Source organism: Suncus etruscus, chromosome 6, assembly GCF_024139225.1.
Source record: "Suncus etruscus isolate mSunEtr1 chromosome 6, mSunEtr1.pri.cur, whole genome shotgun sequence".
In the NCBI taxonomy this organism is placed as follows: Eukaryota; Metazoa; Chordata; class Mammalia; order Eulipotyphla; family Soricidae; genus Suncus; species Suncus etruscus.
Window position 1 is genome coordinate 122740196 of NC_064853.1, and position 22099 is coordinate 122762294.

Consider the following 22099-nt stretch of genomic DNA (forward strand, 5'->3'; position numbering starts at 1 on the left):
TCTGCAGCACCAAACTTTAGGCCAGATTGACTGTGCTCTTAGTCACCCCAGCAGAACCCCCAGACTTAATGCCCAGTCCTCAGCACAGCTTCCACATTGGACCTATGTCTTAGGGAAAAGGTAGATTGTGAGAAGAGAGTGGTGGGTGTTGTCTCTAGGTCTGACTAGAACTGCCTGAACCAGGAGGAAGGAATGGAGAGAGGGAGGGAGAAAATGCCTCATCTTATAGAAAGTGCCTACACACACACACACACACACACACACACACACACACACACACACACACACACACACACACACATTTCTCTGGGCAGGGCAGGGGCCAGTGCGTGAGAGTTGCCATTGCTGATCCTGGGCAGCTCCTTCTGACTGGGCCAAAGCTCCTTCAGACCAAGGGCCAAAGAGCAGAAAATGTGGGAAACAGGCCTGGATGCTTTTCCAAAAGCTCCAGAGTCAGAGATTTATAAAAATGAAGATAACTGACTAATTCTAAAGTCAACTACAGTTTTGGGGAGTTCTGCTTACAGGTTCTGGGTGGCACAGACATAATCCTGGGGTTCCCACAGGGCCTTTACTTCTGTTCCCTCCTCCCCTGCCAACACCCAAGGAAACTGAGTATCTCAGGGGTTCAGGGACTTGAGTTGAGGGGGCTCAGCTCATCCCATTCTGCCCTCAGGGTTCAGGAAACAGTAACTGATGGGGTAGGAAACATGGAAGGGGGAGGAAGGAAACTGCTCAGGCAGGCCCATGCAAGAGAAAATGGAAGAGGATTGTGGGGGAGGGCAAAGAAGGAGTAACATTATGAAGATACATTTTCTGAAGACCTTCCAAAGATGGCAGAATCTGTAAGTCAAGAAACAAAGGAGACCCCAGGGTAGAGAAGCAGAGCAGCAGTGAGACTGGCTAGTGGGCACTGGAACATGGAAGTAAGGTCACTTTGCTTATGACATGCAGATCATGGCTGGTGCTCCCAAGAAAGGCAGGGCAATAACAGGGCATGAAAGCAGTGGTATGGACCTGCTCCAAAAGGCTCACTGTCAAGGGGGTCATTGTTTGGTTTATGATCACATCTGACCAGATGGGCATGCAGAGAGGGAAAGTGTGATATAGCTGTGTGTGTATATGTGTCCCTGTGATGGACTGTGTATCTAGAAATGCACTGACTGGGCCAGAGTAGTAACACAGCAGTAGGGCGTTTGCCTTGCATGTGGCTGACTCAGGACAGATGCAGGTTCAATCCTATGTATCCCATATGTCCCCTTGAGCCAGGAGTGATTTCTGAGCACAGAGCCAAAAGTAACCCCTGAGTACTACCAGATCTGGTCAAAAAAAAATGGAAATGCAATGGGCACCAAGGTGCCAGGCTTTTGGACAAATTTCCTCATGGAAAAGCTCCTTTAATACCACTCATCACTTCCAGTAGCCATTATAGAGAAACAAATACAAGCTCAGAGGGACAAAGTCTCTTCTCCCGTTTCACCCAGCACTGTGCACTGAGCATAAACATGCACTAGACCTTCCACAAGAAACAGAACATGTGCTTAGAGGTCAGCATGATGCATATGTATGGTAAAAATGGGCCTATTTTTGAGGTCAGGGGAAGCTCTGGGAGGCACAGTGAGATTATGGGGTGAACTTCACTAAACCCCATCACTCGCTCATTCTCTTCCAGGTACCTGGAAGGAAACTACTTAACAGCTGTCCCCCGGGAGCTGTCAGCCCTTCGACATCTCACCCTGATGTAAGGAGCTTGTCTTGGGGAGACCTTAGACCTCCTGAGGGGGGGGGCAGGTGCAATGAGCAACAAACTAGGAGTTTCTAACGAATACACAGAGCCTCTGGCACCCCCTTCCTTGCTATGAACCTTTCATTCTGGAGTTCATTTTCATTTCCTGGAGTTCCACACCCACTGCACCTCTCTGCTGCAGTGCTTGCTTGCTCTAAGCTTTGCCAAAAGTGTGATGGTTTTTCCTCTTCCTGAGTCTCTAGAAAGTACTCCTGTTGAAAGGTCTAGGAACTGGGATCTGGGAAGAACTCAGATGGAGTTCTTGAAAGACTCACCTGTTCCCTGAGGGGCCAAGAAGCTTCTAGAACAGAGATCCCCAAACTTACATGTTCTATTGCCCCCTTTTCAGAAATAAAACGTAATCACTCAGAGCATACCCTGGGAATCTGCCTCCTTTACACAATCAAAGCACTCACCAGGGTACCCCTGGGCCAGTGCTGCCTATCTACCCCCCTTCTTCCAACTTTGCTTTCTTCTTTGCTTGCTTTTGCTCCTGTGACTCCTGTCCTAGCAGTTAATCCCCTTAATCTTGTGTCTGGCTCCCCCAGTCCTTATTGACTTGTTTTTCACCTGCTTCCCCCTTGACTTCTCCTAGGGGCACACAGGGATCCACATAAACCCCAGTTTAGAAAAGCTGTCTTAGGGGCCGGCGAGGTGTCTGCCTTGCAAGCGCTAGCCAAGGAAGGACCGCGGTTCGATCCCCCCGGCGTCCCATATGGTCCCCCCAAGCCAGGGGCAATTTCTGAGCTCTTAGCCAGGAGTAACCCCTGAGCATCAAATGGGTATGGCCCGAAAAACAAAAAACAAACACAAAAAAAAAAAAAAAGAAAAGAAAAGCTGTCTTAGATCCAGAGTACTAGTATAGTGGCTAAGTGGCTAGCCTTGGATGCAGCCAGCTATGATTCAATTCCTGGCACCCCATGGGGTCCCCTGAGTCCACCCAGGAGTGATCCCTGAGCACAGAGCCAGAAACCCTAGCTCTTCTGAGTGTGGTTCAAGAACTAAACGTAAATGAATGAAGCAGGTACCTATGATGGATGGATCAGCATCTGCTGCGGTCCTAAACATTGACGCACCTCCACAGGCTTTATTTCCTGAGGAGGCTCCAGGGACTGTGGGTAGTAGAAGGGCCTCCAGTTCCAATTCTCTCAAGAAAGGGGCCGAGAGTTAGACCCCAGGACTGCCAGAAGAGACAGGTGGGAATGGTAAGGAAACTTGGTCCAAGATGCAGAAGGTTCTAGAAGCAGGGAGTCTAGTGTTATATGTTCTGATGTTAGAGTGATGCCAATGTGTATAGAGGAATGGCGGTGGCTGGTAGGGGGTTGGGGAGGTCACAGTGGATGCATCTGGAGGCCTAGAGTCAGAGGAACAGGTGGGTGGGCAAACTAGACATCAGGTAAGCATGTGTTGGTGTACACGCCAACTACACTGGGGTACGGCCAAATTTCAGGTATGATGGTTTTACTTCCCCTGCTCTAGTGACCTGAGCAACAACAGTATCAGCGTGCTGACCAACTATACCTTCAGAAACATGTCTCACCTCTCCACACTGTAAGTATTGGGTTTCATGGTATGGGGGTGGGAAGAGGGAACCTTGGCAGCGTCCTCTGGGCTTAGTCCTCAGCCGAGCAAGCCCCAGAACTGTGGCTTCTCTTCACGTTAAGCGGACTCTCACCATCCAGAGGAAAACAAGGGCCATAGGGGGGAAGATAATGCTGAGGCTAAAGTGGTTACCTCACCAAGTTTAATCACGAGCATGTTGTGATTCCCCAAGTTCAGAGGTGGGAGTAACTTCAAAGCATACTCCCTAATCCCCCAAACTAGCATATGGAATTGGCATAGTTGGAAATGAAGATGAAATTTAGAACCAAGATTGAGAAGATGGGGGCCGGTGAGGTGGTGCTAGTTACAAGTGCTAACCAAGGAAGGATCGAAGTTCAATCCCCCGGCGTCCCATATGGTCCCCCCAAGCCAGGGGCAATTTCTGAGTGCTTAGCCAGGAGTAACCCCTGAGTATCAACCGGTGTGGCCCAAAAAACAAACAAAACAAAAAAAAGATTGAGAAGATGGCATATTTGCAGAAGGGCTATTAAAAATGTAAAACTTGGTTGCATTATTTGTGGAGGCTCAAATGTATGAAGGCTAATATCATACTTTTTCCATTTGTTCTGCATTTTGATTTTTTGTTTTGCTTTGTTTTGTTTTGTTTTGGGGCCACACCCGGCAGTGCTCAGGAGTTACTCCTGGCTATCTGCTCAGAAATAGCTCCTGGTAGGCACGGGGGATCATATGGGATGCTGGGATTCGAACCAACCACCTTAGGTCCTGGGTCGGCTGCTTGCAAGGCAAACACCACTGTGCTATCTCTTTGATTCTTATGAGAAAGTTAACTTTGCCCATTTCTTATTTTTTTAATATTTTTATTTAAACACCATAATTATAAACATGACTGTAGTTGGGTTTCAGTCACAAAAAAGACCACCCCCCCTTCACCAGTACAACATTACCACCACCAATGCCCCCATCTCCCTACTTCCACACCCCCTGCTTATATATGAAACAGGCATTCTACTTCTCTCACTCACTAACATTATCTTGGTAGTTGCTAGTGTTATATTTCTCTAACTGCACTCACTCCTCTTTGAGGTATTGTTTGCCCATTTCTTATCTTAAAAAGCCTATTGTAAAAAAAGAAAGAAAAGAAAATTTATTGTAAAAAAATTAAAATAAGAGTCGAAGAGATAGCACAGTGGTAGGGCTTTGCCTTGCAAGCAGCTGACCCAGGACCAATGGTGGTTTGAATCTCAGCATCCCATATGGTCCCCCAGGCCTGCCAGGTGTGACTTCTGAGCATAGAGCCAGGAATAACACCTTAGCCTGAATGCTGCTGGGTGTGACCCAAAAAACAAACAAACAAAAATTTTAAATAAAGCTGTTGAGGGCTGCAAAGGGGAGCTGCAGTTAAGGGATGTTGCTGAAGGCCCCTTGTGGATGACCTTCTGTGGATCTTCTCTCCTCTGGAGGGACCTCAGATCTCTGGGGTTTGTACCATGTCAGTTCTGCGCCTTCTTCCACAGGATCCTGAGTTACAACCGGCTGCGTTGCATCCCCCAACATGCCTTTGATGGGCTGCGGTCTCTGCGTGTGCTGTGAGTATCCAGCCCGACCCTGGCACCCGCTACCCCAGGGAAGTGAGTGAGCTCACAGTGGTGCTGATGTAGAACCCTTAGAGCATTGGTCAGCCCTGAATACCAGGGTGAGTTGTGGGTAGCAAATTACCCCTGGAGTTTAGTGGGAACCGAAGCACCAGTATTTGCAAACCAACTTGGGGCTTCCTCAGAGCTACACTCTGAGCTCAGTGAGGTCACATTCCTGGTCAGAGTGTTGGTCTCTCTCTATTGGCTTGCATGCCTGGAGTCTTATACTTTCTCTCATCGGGTTCAGCTCTGGTCTGGTGGCTTACAGCTTATAACACAGAGCTTTTGCTCCCAGAACACCCTGTACACTCCAGCTGCTGTAAAATTTGGTTTGGCAGGGTTTCCATGTGGCTGTCGATGGCAGATGTTCATCCACTTGATAGTTGTTTCTAGCAGCCCAGGGCCAAGGCCAACTCATGGATGGCCCTTGGTAGCAAGAGCAGGGCTGTAGCAGAGCATCTTGATTGAAAAAGACCCAAGATTTTCCTGGGTCAATCTTGAGTGATAGTGCAGTGGGAAGGGCACTTGCCTTACAGACATTAAACTTGTCTTCAACCCGCAGTATCCCAGAGGGTCCCCCAAGCACTGTTGGGCATGGCCCAAAAGCCATAAAACTAAAGTTTTTCTGTATTCCTGGGTCACAGCCATTATAGTAAGTAGGACACGTGCCTTACATGCAGTCAACCCAGTTTTGACCCAGCATCCCATAGGGTACCCCAAGCACTGTTGTGTGTGTGTTACAAAATATCCCCCCAAGCAGGAGGTCATCGGTTCGAATCCCGGTGCCCCATATGGTCCCCTGTGCCTGCCAGGAGCAATTTCTGAGCCTGGAGCCAGGAATAACCCCTGAGCACTGCCAGGTGTGACCCAAAAACCAAAAAAAAAAAAAAAAAAAGAAGAGAAAGGAGAGAGATCTCTCTGGCCCCACAACTTTCTGGGCCGGGTAGGTGGCGCTGGAGGTAAGGTGTCTGCCTTGCAAGCGCTAGCCAAGGAAGGACCGCGGTTCGATCCCCCGGCGTCCCATATGGTCCCCCCAAGCCAGGGGCGATTTCTGAGCACATAGCCAGGAGTAACCCCTGAGCGTCAAACGGGTGTGGCCCAAAAACCAAAAAAAAAAAAAAAAAAGAAAAAAAAATATCCCCCCAAAAAATGTCTTCCTGGGTTGCCATAAAATTTCCATGTTGAAGGGCCGGAGAGATAGCATGGAGATAAGGTGTTTGCCTTTCATGCAGAAGGTCATTGGTTCGAATCCCAGCATCCCATATGGTCCCCCGCGCCTGCCAGGAGTGATTTCTATGTGTGGAGCCAGGAGTAACACCTGAGCACTGCCAGGTGTGACCCAAACCGCCCCCAAATGTCCATGTTGAACAGTTTCTCTCTCTCTTTTTCTCTTACTTTAATTGCCACACTCTCTTTGGGATACCAATGAGACTTGATTTTCTCTGTGCTCCATCCACTCCCAAGTGGGGTATCCCCACCCTTACAAGTTTAGGTGCTCATGGCAATCACCTTCAGGGTCTTAGGGGCGTGAGTAAAGCATTTGCCAGGATGGACACCTAATCCTATCCTGCCCCACCCCAGCACCCCAGCTGCCACCTGAACTTTGAGCCCTCTCATGTTGCATGGATTCTGTTGCCTAAGAGGAGATCTGGGTGCTGGTCCCACAAGAACAGTGATGGTAGGTGCTCTGCAGCTTGTCCATGTCTTTTCTAGCTCTTCATCCTCTGAAGAGTGTAGCGAACATGTGAGGGGCATCTCTTTTTGACACTGGTTTACATAACTCCTATGGACACTTCCCCTTGTCAAGAAAGAGAAACTGAGGCCCGGATTGGTGCCATTTATAGCCCCAAACTAAGTGCTGGTAGGAAAAGGAAGTGGCTGAATTCAGCCACCAACCTGGACCCCAGTGGGAAGGGGCGTCCCTCAGCCTCCTGGCTGGCGTGATTTATCGAGGCCCAGAAAACACTGTTGTCAGCGACAACCTCCTGCCACATGTCATCTGCACTGTTATTAAAAATCAATTCTCAGGGGGCCAAAGAATGCCCACAGTGACAGCGTGCCATCCGTTACTGTCACTTATTTATTACCAGCCTTCTCCAGGGACTGGAAGCATCCATCAGCAGAAAGCACAGTCCCTGGTGTCAGAGAGCCACAACCCCCTCCTTGGCAGGGCTGTGGTGGCCCTGGCCCCCCTTATTCTGCCATCCTGGTCCCCCCTCCTCTGCTTAGGCAGCCATGGTCAAGGGTGCAGAGTGCCTCATGGTCAGCCTTTCAAGCTAGCTAGGAAAGAGAGGGGAAGGCACTGCTGTCGAAATGTCCAGCCAGCCACTGTCCACCTGCCCTCAGCGCTACAGTCAGGAGCTTACACAGACTTCCAACACACTGAATTTGGGCACACATGAAGATGAGGCGCTTTAGCCAGAAATATTTGAGAGTCATGGGACATTTTGTAAGCACAAAAGGGTTTTGGAGAGGCCAGAAAGATAGCATGGAGGTAGTGCATTTGCCTTGCATGCAGAAGGACGATGGTTCGAATCTCGGCATCCCATATGGTCCCCCGTGCCTGCCAGGAGCGATTTCTAAACGCAGAGCCAGGAGTAACTTCTGAGCGCTGCCAAGTGTGACCCAAAAACAAAAAAATGGGGAGGGGGGGACTGAAGATACAACTGTGTTGGGCAGAAGGGCCGATACAAAGAATGTGAGCAGGTTACTCTGGACCTCATCTTGCACCCAACATGTGTGTATCTGAAAATTCCTACAGAAGAAGCCCAAGTGGAGAGAGGTCCCTGCCTCCCATCTCAGCCACATAGTTTTTCCTAAGCTGACATGGTGCACAGGTCCCTGGAACAGTACCACAGTAGAGATAGTTAGATGGATGAAAGGCAATGTGCATGTGGCTGGCACTAGGTATAGGCACAGTTGTGGGCAGTTGTGGTCATGAGCTGCAGCACTCACAGGCTGTGTGCCACAATGGGTTCACTTCAGCTTCCAGAACTTGCCCATTGCGTGCCGGAGCGGTAGCACAGTGGTTGGACATTTGCCATGCATTCAGCTGACCCAGGATGGATGTAGGTTCGATTCCTGGCATCCCATATGGTCCCCTGAGCTAGGAGCAATTTCTGAGCACAGAGCCAGAAGTAACCCCTAAGCCCCACCAGATATGGCCCAAACAAAAAACAAAAACAAAACAACAACAAAAAAGGACTTGTCCTTTGCACCCTACCCCTCGTTCTGCTGGCACCCCTGGATCTGTTCTCAACCTCTGCAGACTCTCTTTCATTTGTTTTGCTCTAATTGCTATTCTGGCAGATATGAGGCAATTTCTCAAAGGGGTTTGGCTTGTATTTCATGACACCGAGCAATTTCCCTGTTTTCCTGTGTGAGAAGCAGGATCTTACAGGGATGCAGTGTAGGAAAGTGCCCCTGGAGTGTAAATAGGGGGAGCAAAAGCTACTGTGTACAGAGACTACACTTGTGGTCTGCAATATGTGTGTGGCGTAGGTTCCTGCCAACCCTTTCTGCAAGAGAAGTTAGAGTGAAGAAATAGAGAAAGTGACCTGTGTAAAGAATATGTCTGTGAGGATATGTCTGGGTGATTATATGCATATGAATGTGTAGAGTGAATGTACTTGTGTGAGTGTGTCAAGGGGTTAAGGGTAAAAGTGAGTGAGAGGATGTGTGTCCATGTGTGTCTGTGTGTCTATATGAGTATGTGAGAGAATGTATGTAAGAGAATGTCTGTGTGAGAGTGTGGATTTGTGTGTTCATGTTTGTGAGAATGTGTGTCTATGTGAGACTATGGAGAGTGTGACTGTGTGCGAGAGAATGTTTTGTGTGTGAGGATATAAGAAAGTATGCGTCTGTGAGGAAGTGTGAGAGCATGAAAGTCTATGTGTAAAAGTGTGAATCAGTGCGAGTACATGTGAGAGTGAATACATGAGTATGAATGCATGAGGGAGTGTGGGAGGATGTAATGTGTATATATGTGTGTCTGTGTGAGAGTGTGTGTGAATGTGGGTTGTTTATTGTTGTTGTTGTTTTGGGGTTTGGGGCCACACCTAATGATGCTCAGGGGTTACACCTGACTACGCGCTCAGAAATCACTCTGGGGTCAGACTTGATCCGGTGTGGCTTCATTGCCGGAGGTCTCCCCTCCCTTGGAGGTGAGTCGACCAGCTCACAAAGGGTGGAGCCAGAGGAGCACGGCTGCGTAGCTACCACAACGTATAGGAAAAACCCACAATACAAGCATGACAATGGGGGAAACAATGCAGGCCAGCACCAGGCATAGGGAATGAAGATGACGACAACTCTGATGACCCGAAAACGGCCAACCACTTAGTTAGTCTCTCAGATATGAAGTTTAGAGAAGAAATATGGAGGATGTTCACAGAGTTCAAAGGAAGCATAGATCAAGTTGAACAGAACACTAATTAAAAAAAGCCAAGAAAATATGAAGACAGAAATAAGAAAACTCCAAACTGAAATAACAGGTCAAATAACAGGTCTGAAAAACTCAGTAGACGAATTGAAAGACTCAATGGAAAACCTCTCCATCAGGGTATCAGCAGCTCAGGATAGAATTAGTGAGCTGGAAGATGTTGATGCATAACAACTCCATACAGCAGAAGAGATTGGAAAAAAGAAATTACTCTGGGGGCCAGAGCAGTGACACGAAGCGGTAAGGCAACTGCCTTGCTGATGCTAGCCTAGGACGAATCAAGGTTCAAACCCCCGGCATCCCATATGGTCCCCCCCAAGCCAGGAGCGATTTCTGAGCACATAGCCAGGAGTAACCCCTGAGCATTACTAGGTGTGGCCCAAAAAAAAACAAACAAAAAGAAAAAGCTTAGCAGAAATCGCTCTGGCTCAGGGGACCATATGGGATGCCAGGGGATCGAACCACGGTCCATCCTAGTCAGCCATGTGCAAGGCTGACCCGACTGCTGCACCATCACTCCAGCCCTGTGAATATGTGTTTTAGTGTGTTGTGTATGAGTGTTTGTGTGTGTGAGACTGAGAGTGTGTGATTGACCAGGTGTGTATGAAAGTATGTGTGAATGTGTATCTATACATGACCATGTGTGTGTGTACACTTCAGGAAACTCAGCTTAAAGAGGCACTGAGGGCGCCTTGAGTCTGAAATGCTGCCTGAGAACGACTTGCTCCTACTTTCTTGATCTAAAAAGAGCCAGAATGCTTTCACAGACATTCCAGCCCACCACAGATGTGCATTTTCTGGTTTCTGCCATCTGGAATCACGTGATTCCTGTGTGCGTGTGGTCCCTGCTATCACTCCCCTCCCAGCCCAGGCAGGCCACCTGGAATGGGTTAGCTTGAGGGTAGGGGATATGTGTCTGTGTGTGAGATTGAGAGAGAGTGTGTGAGTCCGTGTGCATGTGTGTGTGATTTGTGTGAGAGTTTGAGTATATATGTGTGGGTCTCATCATCTCCAATTCATTGAGCACTCAGAGACTGAAGAGAGAGAGAGAGCATGTAAGCAGGTGCATGGGTGTGCAGACATGTGTGTATACATGCATCAGCACACTCCCTGGACTGCAGACAGCGCTGCCCATGCCTGCCCATGTCCCTGTAGAATTTGCAGTGTTACTCTCTGTGGGGAATTCACACCCCACGTGACTCAGCTCCAAGTGAACGGGAGTGAGGCAGCTAGCAGGGAGCCGTCTTGTGGGAAGCTGCCTTTAGATCATTGTACGTTTCTAAATCGGGGCTCCACACCTCTCCGAGGCCCAGGCTGCCTTCAGAAATGATTAACCACGGGGCTCATGCATTTGTCAGATGGTAAGCAGCCGTGGCGCCCAGCGAGTTCATCACAAGCAGGAACCCGCCTGGTTCATATATAACCGCACACACTGGAGGTTAAATGATGCTGAAAAGTATCAGAGATGCTCCTGGCCTGCTTCTGGGGTTCTCTTCTTCCTGTCCTGGGACCCGAGGAAAGAGTAGGTCATGGTGATGAAAGTGACACCTGAGGCATCTGTGTGTTTCTCCAAGCAGAAGGAGCCTGGGCAGTCCTGCAGGACCTTTGGGACCCTGTGTCAGATGCCACCATGTGTGTGAATATATGAGAGTGGGGTATGGGAAGGGCCCAAGAATCGCAGTCTATGATATTCATTCAGCTTGTACTTCACAGCTTTGAGAAGGGGATTCAGGCGAAGCTTCGAAAGAGTCATTGTGTTTACTCAGGTCACACAACCAGTGAGTGGCAGCATCCAGGTCTGCCAGCATCCATGGCTCTTCACTTGATTCCTGAAGTCCACCTTTCAGGAGGTTGTGGCCTCACTCCCTATTTCAGCCACAAACACAGAAGTTCAGGAATGAAAGTGGCTTGCCCTAGGTCCCCAGCTCTGACCTCACCCTGCCGCACCCCTACAACCTGCAGGAAAGGGTGTGAGCCCAGCTGAGGAGCCCGGAGCTGGGTTGTAACTTTCTTGTTTCTGTTCTAGAACCCTCCATGGCAATGATATTTCCAGCGTCCCTGAAGGCTCCTTCAACGACCTCACCTCACTGTCCCATCTGTGAGTAGCCCCTGCCCCTTGCCCTCACCCCTTGTGCAGAGATGAGCTATCCTTGGCAGGAGTGAATGGGGTGCAAGGGTTTGTATAGCCTGTCCTCCCAGGCACAGAGATAATGCTTCCTAGTGGCCTGCAGACTCTACCCTCCCCTGCATGCACAGACAGTCAAGCTCATGGCCCAACTTCTACCCCATAGCACCTTGGGACCTCACTACTGTCAGATGGACAGACAGAAGGGTGGTGCATCCCCTCCCATGTCTGTGGGACTTACAGACCCAAAATGACCCATCAAGGAAAGCAGGGACCTGCCAGAGACAGTGACACTACAGGGGCACTCTGGGCCACCAGGACTCCTTCCTGTGGCATAGCCAAGTGCATTTGACACAAAGGAGCAGCCCTGAGATGCACATAGGGCAGGAGCTGCTAGAAGCTTCTCTACAAAATGCAGTGGCCTATGGCCCTGCTGTGGCCTGAGGCGTGAGATCACTAAGAAACATGCCAGCGTAGGCAAATGGGGCTATGGGTAGCCAGACTGCTGCAGCAATTGGGATACATTTGAGAGTTGCACTCTAGTGGTCCCTTTCCCACTGGTTCTCATAGCTGATATGTCCTGCCTATCCCCAGTCTGAATATTAGTTTTGCTGAGTGCCCAGTGGGCTAGCACTGACAGCTTACTTTGTCCTAGGGCCCTGGGGACCAATCCTCTGCACTGCGACTGTCGCCTGCGCTGGCTCTCCGAGTGGGTGAAGGCTGGCTTCAAGGAGCCTGGCATTGCACGCTGTAGTACCCCCGAATCCATGGCCGACCGGCTGCTGCTCACCACCCCCACCCACCGCTTTCAGTGCAAAGGTGGGTGCTGGCCTCCCCCACTTCAGTTCCTCTTCTCTCATTTCCTGTGTACCTGAGTGGTTCCTCATCATCTCCTTAAAGGGGCAGACTTTCCCCTCCTCCTGATTTATTAAAAGGGAGAAATATGGGCTAGATGGTATGGGGTGTAGATACTGAGCTCAGGTAGCCTGCTGGCTCTAGTTCAATTTCCTGGTACTCTGTATGCCTCCCTAAACAAATGTCCAGAGGTCACTTCTGAGCACAGAGCCAAGAATCTCACTGAGTATCACTGGTGTGGCCAAAAAAATGATAGTTGAAGGGATAAATGGGTAAAAAGTGGACAGAGAGAAGCCGAGTGAGAGTACAGCAGGCAAAGTGCTTGCCTTGCATGCAGCTAATGCCGGTTTGATCCCTAGCAATCCATATGGTCCCCCAAGCCTGCCAGGAGTAATCCCTGAGTTCGGATTCAAGGAGTTAAGCACTGAGCCTGACTGTTAGGGCCAAAAAAAAAAAAAAATGAATACAAAAAAAAACTATCTAAATAGAGAATAGGTAGATGAAAAGATAGTAGAATTAAAATGAAGATGCAGAGGCTTCCTGAGATGAGTGACTTCTTGGGATCACACAGGCAGCTTTGGGGTCTTTCAGTTCCAAACTATACACTTGTGCCCACCCCCTGTCATGTCCCAACTCAACCCCAGTTCACCACTGTGCAATGATACCCTGATGCTCAGAGAACAGAATCCCCTTGTCAGGCCATTGCTGAGGCATGTCCACAGTGGGCTGTGCCCATCAGTTCCCCCCCAGTTTCATTAGATACCTGTTATACTCTTATTGTTTATCATTTAGCAATTTCATTTTTTCTATTGATTCTACTGTTTTCCATTGGCTTTTTCATTGATTTCCCATTGATCCCATTGTTTTCCATTGATTTAATCATTTACTATTTATTTATTGATTGATTCCATAGTTTTCACTTATGTCCATTGATTCCATTGTTTTCCATTGATTCCATCCTTTGAAAACTCATAACTGACTATTTATTTGTCTGCCTTTGATCACAAGGGAAAGGGGGGGGGGCCTTTCCAAAATTTCTTCTTTTCTTATATTACATGTCTGTAATGTCCTTGGCCCATTAATGTTTCTCTGGATTCAAAGACATATTTGGTGCCCTCTAAAGCGTCGCTGTGTACCCAGGATACCACATCTCTGTGAGGTAAAGCTGGGACTATCTCCTTAGCCCACCCACAGTGGCCAGACATTCCACCACTCCTGGGGCCCTCTGAATCCAGTCTCCAAATGCACAACTGTTGCCCACTTTTTGAAGATCTGAGTGTCCAGGACTCACTGTCTAGGCTGTACTGTCTGGGCCACAGACCACTACAGTGCTCTGGGCAGAGACAAGGCCTCTCTCCCCAACCCACCTTTTGAAGGCAGTCACAGGACTGGGAGGACACAACGTGCATCTAAGCTCAGTTCTGCTGCCCATCATGGACACCACTGCTGGGTCCTCAGAGCCTTCGACTCAAGGCCCTTCTAGGCATATTTTCTTGACGTCCCTTTGGCCCTGGCCTATGCCCTCCTGAGCCTAGCATAGACAATGCCACAAAAAAGGTTGTTTGAGGGTGGAGGGATGAGAGCCAGATCAGGGAGATAAAAAGATACATGCAAGGAAGGAGGGAAGGGAGGCAGAGAAATAGTATAGAGAAAAGACTACTTTCTTTGCATGCAGTCAACCTGAATTTGATCCCAAGCACTTCATAGGCTCCTCTGAGCCCCACCAGGAGTGATTTCCTGAACTCAGAGCCAGGAGTGAGACCTGAGCATACCCCCAAAACTAAAACAAAGTATAAGGGGCTCCTGATAAAGCCCCAAAGTTTGCAGATTTGTATCCAGAATGGACCAGGCCAGTCTGGAGAAAGGTTAGACACACCTGGTTTCTGGATATGCCCGCCCCCCAGTCTACATCTCCCCCAGACAACTGGCCTCTGGGCTGAGCTGGACAGAGTGGGTGGGCTGTGGTGGTTGAGAAAGAACAGAGCTTGGGTAGGCTGTGGTGGTTGAGAAAGAACAGAGCTTGGGTAGGAGAGGCCTCTCTGACACCCTGCGGTTCTCCTGGCAGGGCTGCCAGATATCAGCATTATGGCCAAGTGCGATGCCTGCCTCTCGGGCCCTTGCAAGAATAATGGGACCTGCACCCAGGACCCTGTGGAGCACTTCCGCTGTGCCTGCCCCTACGGCTACAAGGTAGGGTGGAAACCCTGGGTAACCCCTGGGTCTTCACTGGCCACACACAAATGCATTCACATATTCACATATATGTGGGGGGACTATGGAAAGTGGAGGCTCATCACCTTTCTCATGGACTTAGGTGTAGCAGGGAGCTGAGAGGTGCTGACGAGTCCAACCTTGCCCACAAGACATTTTTCACAGCATGCTGCGGACAGAAATGCCCCTACTGGCCTAGTGATGGGCCATCAAGTGCCAGGTTCTTCTCCTAGAACTGGGAAAAACCCAACGTGCCAATCTCAGACTCTGTGATTGCTGGGGAGTCCCCTATTGAAGCTGGCCCTTGCAAGTGCCAGGTCCTGCCTGGAGTGTCCTTTGGCACCAAAGAGTGTCACTTATCCAGTCCTGTGGCTAAAGAGTCACAAGGAGGGAACTCTGGTTTCAGAGGAAAGTGGAGAAGCCTCTGTGAAGGCCCCTGGTTGGCTCCCCACTTCCTACACTAGTCTTGTGCCCAGCAGCTTGCTCTCTTATTTCTGTGAAAATGATGGGTGGGGAATACATATTCTGGGGTCAGGACAGAGAAGGGCGTAGGCCTCTCTGGATGAAGTCAGTGCTGCCCATCCATTCCCCAGGGCAGAGACTGCTCAGTGCCCATCAACAGCTGTGTTCGGAACCCATGCCAGCATGGTGCCACCTGCCACCTGAGTGACACCCACAAGGAGGGTTTCAGGTAATTCCCATAATATTGGGCTGTTTGAATCTAGGCTCCCCTCCATGGAGCACACTCAGAAGGGAACCCAGGAAATGTTGGGGTTCCCTTCCCCCCTTCTTCCATTCTGAGTGGGAATCACAGAGCTTCAAGTCTGGGTGGGGGCAGGTGCTGGGCAAAATAGCCCCATCATGGTATTAAAGCAACACTTGAGTAGGAAGGGCATTTGTCTTGCATGCAGCCTCCCCTGGTTCAATACCCAGCATCCCATATGGTCCCCTTGAGCACCTCCAGGAGTGCAAAGCCAGAAAAAAGTCCTGAGCACCACAAGGGGTAGCCCCCCAAAAATAAAAAAACAACAAGGCCCCCAACTCCCAGGGTGTTCCCAGGTGGTCTTCCTGGTGAGGAGCAGCTGGCCTTATTCTATCCTCTACCATCACCCCCAAAGCTGCTCCTGTCCTCTGGGCTTTGAGGGACAGCGGTGTGAAATCAACCCTGATGATTGTGAAGACAATGACTGTGAGAACAACGCCACCTGCGTGGACGGCATCAACAACTATGTGTGTGTCTGTCCCCCCAACTACACAGGTGCGTCTGTTCCCCAACTACTCCCCCTCTCCATTTCCACCCTCAGATCTGCATCCTTAAACCATCAGAAAGCACCCCCCAGAGGCACCCAAGGTGCTAGCCCTGTGATTCCAGTGTATGCCCCACTGAGGGATACTTTATGCTTTTTAGAGAGAAAGTTCTAGAAGAGTAACTCATCCTCACCAGGGCCCCCACCACAGCTCTTCAGAGAGACTTGAGTCCTCCGGATGTTCCTAAGGGACTTCCTCAAGACCTTCTCCCCTGAACTCTGGTCCCATATCCTGACTCCAAGGGGATGAACAGAGGTGTCGGGCAGCAGTGCCCACGCTCCTGACTGCTTCCTGGGGCCATGGACTTGGTTTACTCATGAGCCCCTCTTTACTGAACCTCGAAGAAATGTTGTCTTCCTCCCAGAAACCCCTTACAACCCCAAGACCTCAGGGAGCCAGAAACTTGTCTCAGAAACTATAGGTCGGGGCCGGAGAGATAGCATGGAGGTAAAGCGTTTGCCTTTCATGCAGGAGGTCATCGGTTCGAATCCCGGCGTCCCATATGGTCCCCCGTGCCTGCCAGGAGCAATTTCTGAGCCTGGAGCCAGGAATAACCCCTGAGCACTGCCTGGTGTGACCCAAAAACCAAAAAAAAAAAAAAAAAAAGAAACTATAGGTCATCATGAAAATGCAGGTCTGCCTCCAGCCCCCAGCTCTGAGGCCCAGGATGAACCACCCAGAGAAGAGGGCTGGCTCCCCAGGAGCACCCCAAAGCACTCTCAGGGCATCTGCCAGGCCCTGCACCACCAGGAGAGTCCAGCAGAGACCTTACTTGGCCACAGGCTCCCCCAGAAGTCTCCACAAGTGCCCAGCTGAATCTGTTTCCAGACATGAGCAGGCCTAATGGCCCTCAAGTCCCCAGCCAAGGGCATGCTCCGTTCATGGATGTGTGGTCTGAGGGCCTCAGAGAGATGGCCCCACCCAGAATCTGTGCCTGGGATGAGTGTGGGGCTTCTGGCTGAGGCACCCTATTACCTCCCCAACACCCTATTCTCATCCCCATCCAGGAGAGCTGTGTGATGAGGTTATAGATCACTGTGTGCCCGAGCTCAACCTATGCCAGCATGATGCCAAGTGTATCTCCTTGGATCGAGGGTTCAGGTAAGCACCCTGGTGTCTTCCATGCTAACCGGGTTCTGGAGGCTTTCTCCCCCTCATTTTCCCTGTCCTTGTTTTGTGGTACCACACACTCCTCTGTACTTCCTCAACCCATTCACTCAGCCTCTGGTCCTTCCTGACCATCAACCTCATTGCTTCCTTGGATTCCAAAAGGAAGTGGATTCATGTTTCTGGGGGTGGATGAATGGAGAGGTGGAGGTGGGTGCTGGAGGGATGGAAAGAATGAGGGATTGATGCTGACTGAATGGCACTTCTCCTCCAGTAGGTGGCAGAACCTGGTGAAGAGCTTGCCTCAGGCATCCCCAGGCATCTTTTTGTTTTTGGTTTTGGTTTTTTGGTTTTTGGGCCACACCCGGCTATGCTCAGGGGTTACTCCTGGCTATCTGCTCAGAAATGGCTCCTGGCAGGTACGGGGGACCATGTGCCCCGTGATTCAAACCAACCACCTTAGGTCCTGGATCGGCTGCTTGCAAGGCAAACACTGCTGTGCTATCTCTCCAGCCCGAGATTTTTTTCCCCCAGGCATCTTTATTTAAAAACTTTTAGAGGCCAAGAGATAGTACAACAGTAGGGCATTTGCCTTGCATGCAGAAGGACGGTGGTTTGAATCCCGGCATCCCATCTGGTCCCCCGAGCCTGCCAAGGGCTATTTCTGAGCATAGAGCCAGGAGTAGCCCTTGAGCGCTGCTGGGTGTGACCCAAAACCAAAATCAAACAAACAAACAAACAAAAAAACAGACTTTTAAACCAGGGACTGGAGTGATATAGCACAGCAGTAGGCCGTTTGTCTTGCAAGTGGCAGACTCAGACAGACCTGGGTTCAATCCCCAGCATCCTGTATGGTCCCCTGAGCCAGCCAGAAGTGATTTCTTTTTTTTTTTTTTTTTTTTTTTTTTTTTTTGTGGTTTTTGGGTCACACCCGGCAGTGCTCAGGGCTTATTCCTGGCTCCAGGCTCAGAAATTGCTCCTGGCAGGCACGGGGGACCATATGGGACGCCGGGATTCGAACCGATGACCTCCTGCATGAAAGGCAAACACTTTACCTCCATGCTATCTCTCCGGCCCCAGAAGTGATTTCTGATCGCAGAGCCAAGTGTTACTCCTGAGCACCTCTGGGTGTTCCCCCCCCCCCAAAAAAAAAAGCTTTTAAACCAGGGACCAGAGATAGTACAGCACAGCTAGAAAAACATGCACCTTGACCCAGCTCAATCCTCATAAGGTCCCCAAGTCCCCCAGGAGTGAACCCTGAATACAGAATCAGGAGTTATTCCTAAGCCCCACCTAGTGTGACCCAGCCCCCCTTTCCCAGAAAGAAGGTGGGGAGAAGCCACTCCTGGTTAGGTGACAGGTGGGTAGACAGTAGACAGCCACTGGGGGGCGCTGCAGGCGATTACTACCAGACATCCCCTGTGGAGAGGTTCTGACCCCTCACCAGTGTGGTCCTACCTGCCACAGGCAAAATCTGGAGGGGGTCAACGTCTTGGGGATACCCAAAGAGCAGACATCCCCAGTCTGTTGCTGCTTTCCAGGTGCGAGTGTCTCCCTGGCTACAGCGGGAAACTGTGTGAGATGGACGTGGACGAGTGTGTGGGACATATGTGCCAGCATGGTGCCCGCTGTGTGGATGCAGTCAACGGCTACACATGCATCTGCCCCCAGGGGTTCAGGTAGGGCCCCCTGCCCCAGCCTGAGTGCAGTCCTCAGGTCTCCCTTTTCAATGAGTCCATGAGCAAACAGTCCCTGAACCGTGTGGACAGTTATTTCCAGGTGGGTTTGAGTTTTGTCTAGTTAGCACAACTAGACCTGCTTTCTAGAGCAAAGCATCGTCCCTTGCACCCAAACACCTTTCTCCTACCTGCTTTGAGTGGGCAAGCGTTTGTCACTTACCTCCAACCCAGGGAACCCCATGACACTGACAAATCTGAGGGAACCCTTGCTCAGCTCCAGCCCCCATCATATAAAATGGGTAGTACTGGGCTGGAAAGATAGCAGAGTGAGAAAGGGTGCTTGCCTTGCATGTGGCCAGCCCAGCATCTCATATGGTCCCCCAAGTACTACAAAAAGCCAGGAATCACTGAGCATCACCACTAGTCACCCCAAAAAGCGAAAAATAAAAGGAGTGCCATGGTCCCAGGAAAAAGCTTGTGGGGTGCCAGGTCCTCTTGCCTCCCTGATGTTGTCCCCTTCCCCTCAGTGGTGCCCTATGCGAGCAGCCCCCACCCATGGTGCTGCTGCAGACCAGCCCGTGTGACCAGCATGAGTGTCAGAACGGGGCACCCTGCATCTTGCTGGAGCAGGAGCCCACGTGCCGCTGTCCTCCTGGCTTTGCCGGCCCTCGCTGTGAGAAGCTCATCACGGTCAACTTCGGGGGCAAGGACTCCTATGTGGAACTGGCCTCTGCCAAGGTCCGGCCCCAGGCCAACATCTCCCTGCAGGTACCCGAAAAAAGATGCCCCCTCCCTGCCACCCCATATAGGCGTTGGATCAGCTCAGAGGCTGGGTGGCTTCTGAGCACCGTCAGATCCCACCACCTGAACTTGTTTCTCTGTGGAAATGATGGAAACGGCGGGGTGTGGGGGGATACCTCTGGATCTGACAGAAGGGCTGCAGGAGGCCCAGAAAGCAGGGACGGTACCAAAGACAATAAGATCTGCAGGACAGATCTGCTGAGATCTGCAGGACAGAGAGAGGAGTTGGCCTGGGGAATGGTGGGAGAGAGGAGCATGGGGACCCCAACCAAGGACTGAGGCAGCAGCACCTGTAGATTGGAGTCATAGAGAAGGTTCTGAGGGCCACTGAGCTCACACACACACACACACACACACACACACACACACACACACACACACACACACACACACACATACAGGTCTAGCTCCCCAAGACACAGACAAGAGGAAGAAGCCTGCCCTGGGGTGTCCTTAGCGCCCAGAGCCACCAGTGTCTGGATACACCAATGCCTGGAGGTGTCCTCAGGCTATGCTGTGCTTGGGTTTCCCCCAAACTGCCTGCAACAATGCCCAGACGGCACCCTTAGCGAGCCCAGACAGAGGTCAGGGCACTGGCCTTGGTCTTGCCTGGACCCAAGTCAAATTCAATCCCTGGCACTTCATAGTGTCCCCTGAGCACTGCCAGGTGGGATCCTGAGCACTGCGTGATTCCTGACACTGTCAGGTTTGGGATCAAAACAAAAGTTCTCAGCCTCATTTGAGGTGAGCCACTTTCGGATGGGTTTAGGGGCTGCCCCAGCTGTCAGAGCACATGCTTTGCCTCTTGAGCACAGTGTCCCAGAAGGCAGCTATAAGTGTCCAATTCTATGCCACCCCAAGCCCTAAGGGAACAGGCGAGGCCAGTCAGGCCAACAAAGCAGCTCACCCGGCATCTGCTCCCGGCATCCTGGCCACGTCCATGCAGAAGTCCTCTGCTGCATCCACACATGGGTCTCCCTACGGGGGCTCTGTGGGCCCTGTGAGGGAAGAGTTGGAAACCCACCACAGATAGGCCAGACCTCAAGAGCCCCCACTGCATCCCTGCAGGTGGCCACAGACAAGGACAATGGGATCCTGCTGTACAAGGGGGACAATGATCCGCTGGCGCTGGAGCTGTACCAGGGCCACGTGAGGTTGGTCTACGACAGCCTGAGTTCCCCACCGACCACCGTGTACAGGTGAGGACCCCACCACTTTAATCTCACTCCCTGCTCTGACCTAGGTTTGTGGGAACCCATCCCTTCTAGGTCTTGAAATGGGCACATTGCAGACACCAGAAAGCAACACCCACCCTGTCCCTAGCACTAGTCCTAGACTAGCACTGTCTCACTTATTTAATTTGCAGGAGGGGGCGGGAAGCATGGGGACACCCAATTTCAGGGTGTCTGACCTACAGGCCAAGTCTGTCCTCTACTGATTTCTGCTCCCAAGCCCCTGTTTTAGGGGATATAAACCTGGTGCTCTGAGAGACAGGCCGGTGGAGGGTGGGGGCAGCACAGAGCTGGGATTCAAACCCAAACCTGGAAGCATTCAATAAAGACTATGCTTTTCTTTCCTTCAAACAAAACCACATAAGTTGAATTATCTAGCTCCGCCTCTCAAATAGAGGGGAAAACAAGGGAGGGTACCAGGACCAAACAGATATATGATCACTAATAGTTAGCTAGACACAAAAGGGACCACTTACTCTAGCAGCCCCAGGGATAATGGTGGGGGATATGGGTTGCAGGAAGGGAATAGAGATGGGGAGAAGACAAATTTGGTGATGGGTATTCCCCTGATTTAATGTTAATATGTACCTAAAATACTACTGTGTAAGATATGTAAGCCAATACGATCAAAAAAAAAAAAAATGGGACCAGAGAGATAGCATGGAGGTAAGGCGTTTGTCTTTCATGCACAAGATCATTGGTTCGAATTCCAGCATCCCATATGGTCCCCTGAGCCTGCAAGAGCGATTTCTGAGCATAGAGTCAGGAGTAACCCCCTGAGCGTGGCCAAGTGTGACCCAAAAACAAAAACAAATGCAAAAAAAAAAAAAAAAAAAAAAGATTATGGCATGGAGTCTAGGAAGCCGCTTTGGCTCTCATGGGGCTCTGGCGCCACCTATAGGTGTCAGCTCAACACTGAGAATTTCCCACTGTCCCAAGGTGAGGGGATCTAGGAGGGGGCTTTGGTTCCAATCCTTGCAGAGGACCTCAGGCCTTTTTTCTTTCTAAAATAAAGATTTTTATGGGGGCTGTGGGGCGGCTGCAGAAAGGTTGGACTTTGTCAAGATCTGGAGTGGATTCTATAGGACTAATAACTCTGCTCCTGCCAGCCCCATGGCTGTGTGTCCCAGTGTTTGGCTGCCTGCACTCCATATAAACTGTGAGCCACTAGGGTCTCTGATTTCTCTTTTTTTTTTTTTCTTTTCTGGTTTTTGGGTCACACCCGCCAGCGTTCAGGGGTTACTCCTGTCTCTATGCTCAAAAATCGCTCCTAGCAGGCTCGGGGGACCATATGGGATCCTGGGTTTTGAACCACCATCCTTCTGCATGCAAGGCAAACGCCCTACTCCATGCTATC

The 22099-nt window shown here is 50.5% G+C and overlaps 1 protein-coding gene across 1 annotated transcript in view; it reads left to right on the forward strand.

Moving 5' to 3' along the window:
* The window catches only part of SLIT3 (slit guidance ligand 3), a 527919-nt gene that overhangs the window by 498979 nt on the left and 6841 nt on the right, over positions 1 to 22099 (forward strand). Inside the window, exons 21-32 of the mRNA XM_049774569.1 lie at positions 1673 to 1741; positions 3266 to 3337; positions 4864 to 4935; positions 11451 to 11522; positions 12205 to 12368; positions 14470 to 14594; positions 15209 to 15306; positions 15734 to 15873; positions 16931 to 17024; positions 18572 to 18709; positions 19237 to 19477; positions 20579 to 20709. Coding sequence (XP_049630526.1) covers positions 1673 to 1741; positions 3266 to 3337; positions 4864 to 4935; positions 11451 to 11522; positions 12205 to 12368; positions 14470 to 14594; positions 15209 to 15306; positions 15734 to 15873; positions 16931 to 17024; positions 18572 to 18709; positions 19237 to 19477; positions 20579 to 20709 — 1416 coding nt within the window. The remainder of the gene's footprint in view (positions 1 to 1672; positions 1742 to 3265; positions 3338 to 4863; positions 4936 to 11450; positions 11523 to 12204; positions 12369 to 14469; positions 14595 to 15208; positions 15307 to 15733; positions 15874 to 16930; positions 17025 to 18571; positions 18710 to 19236; positions 19478 to 20578; positions 20710 to 22099) is intronic.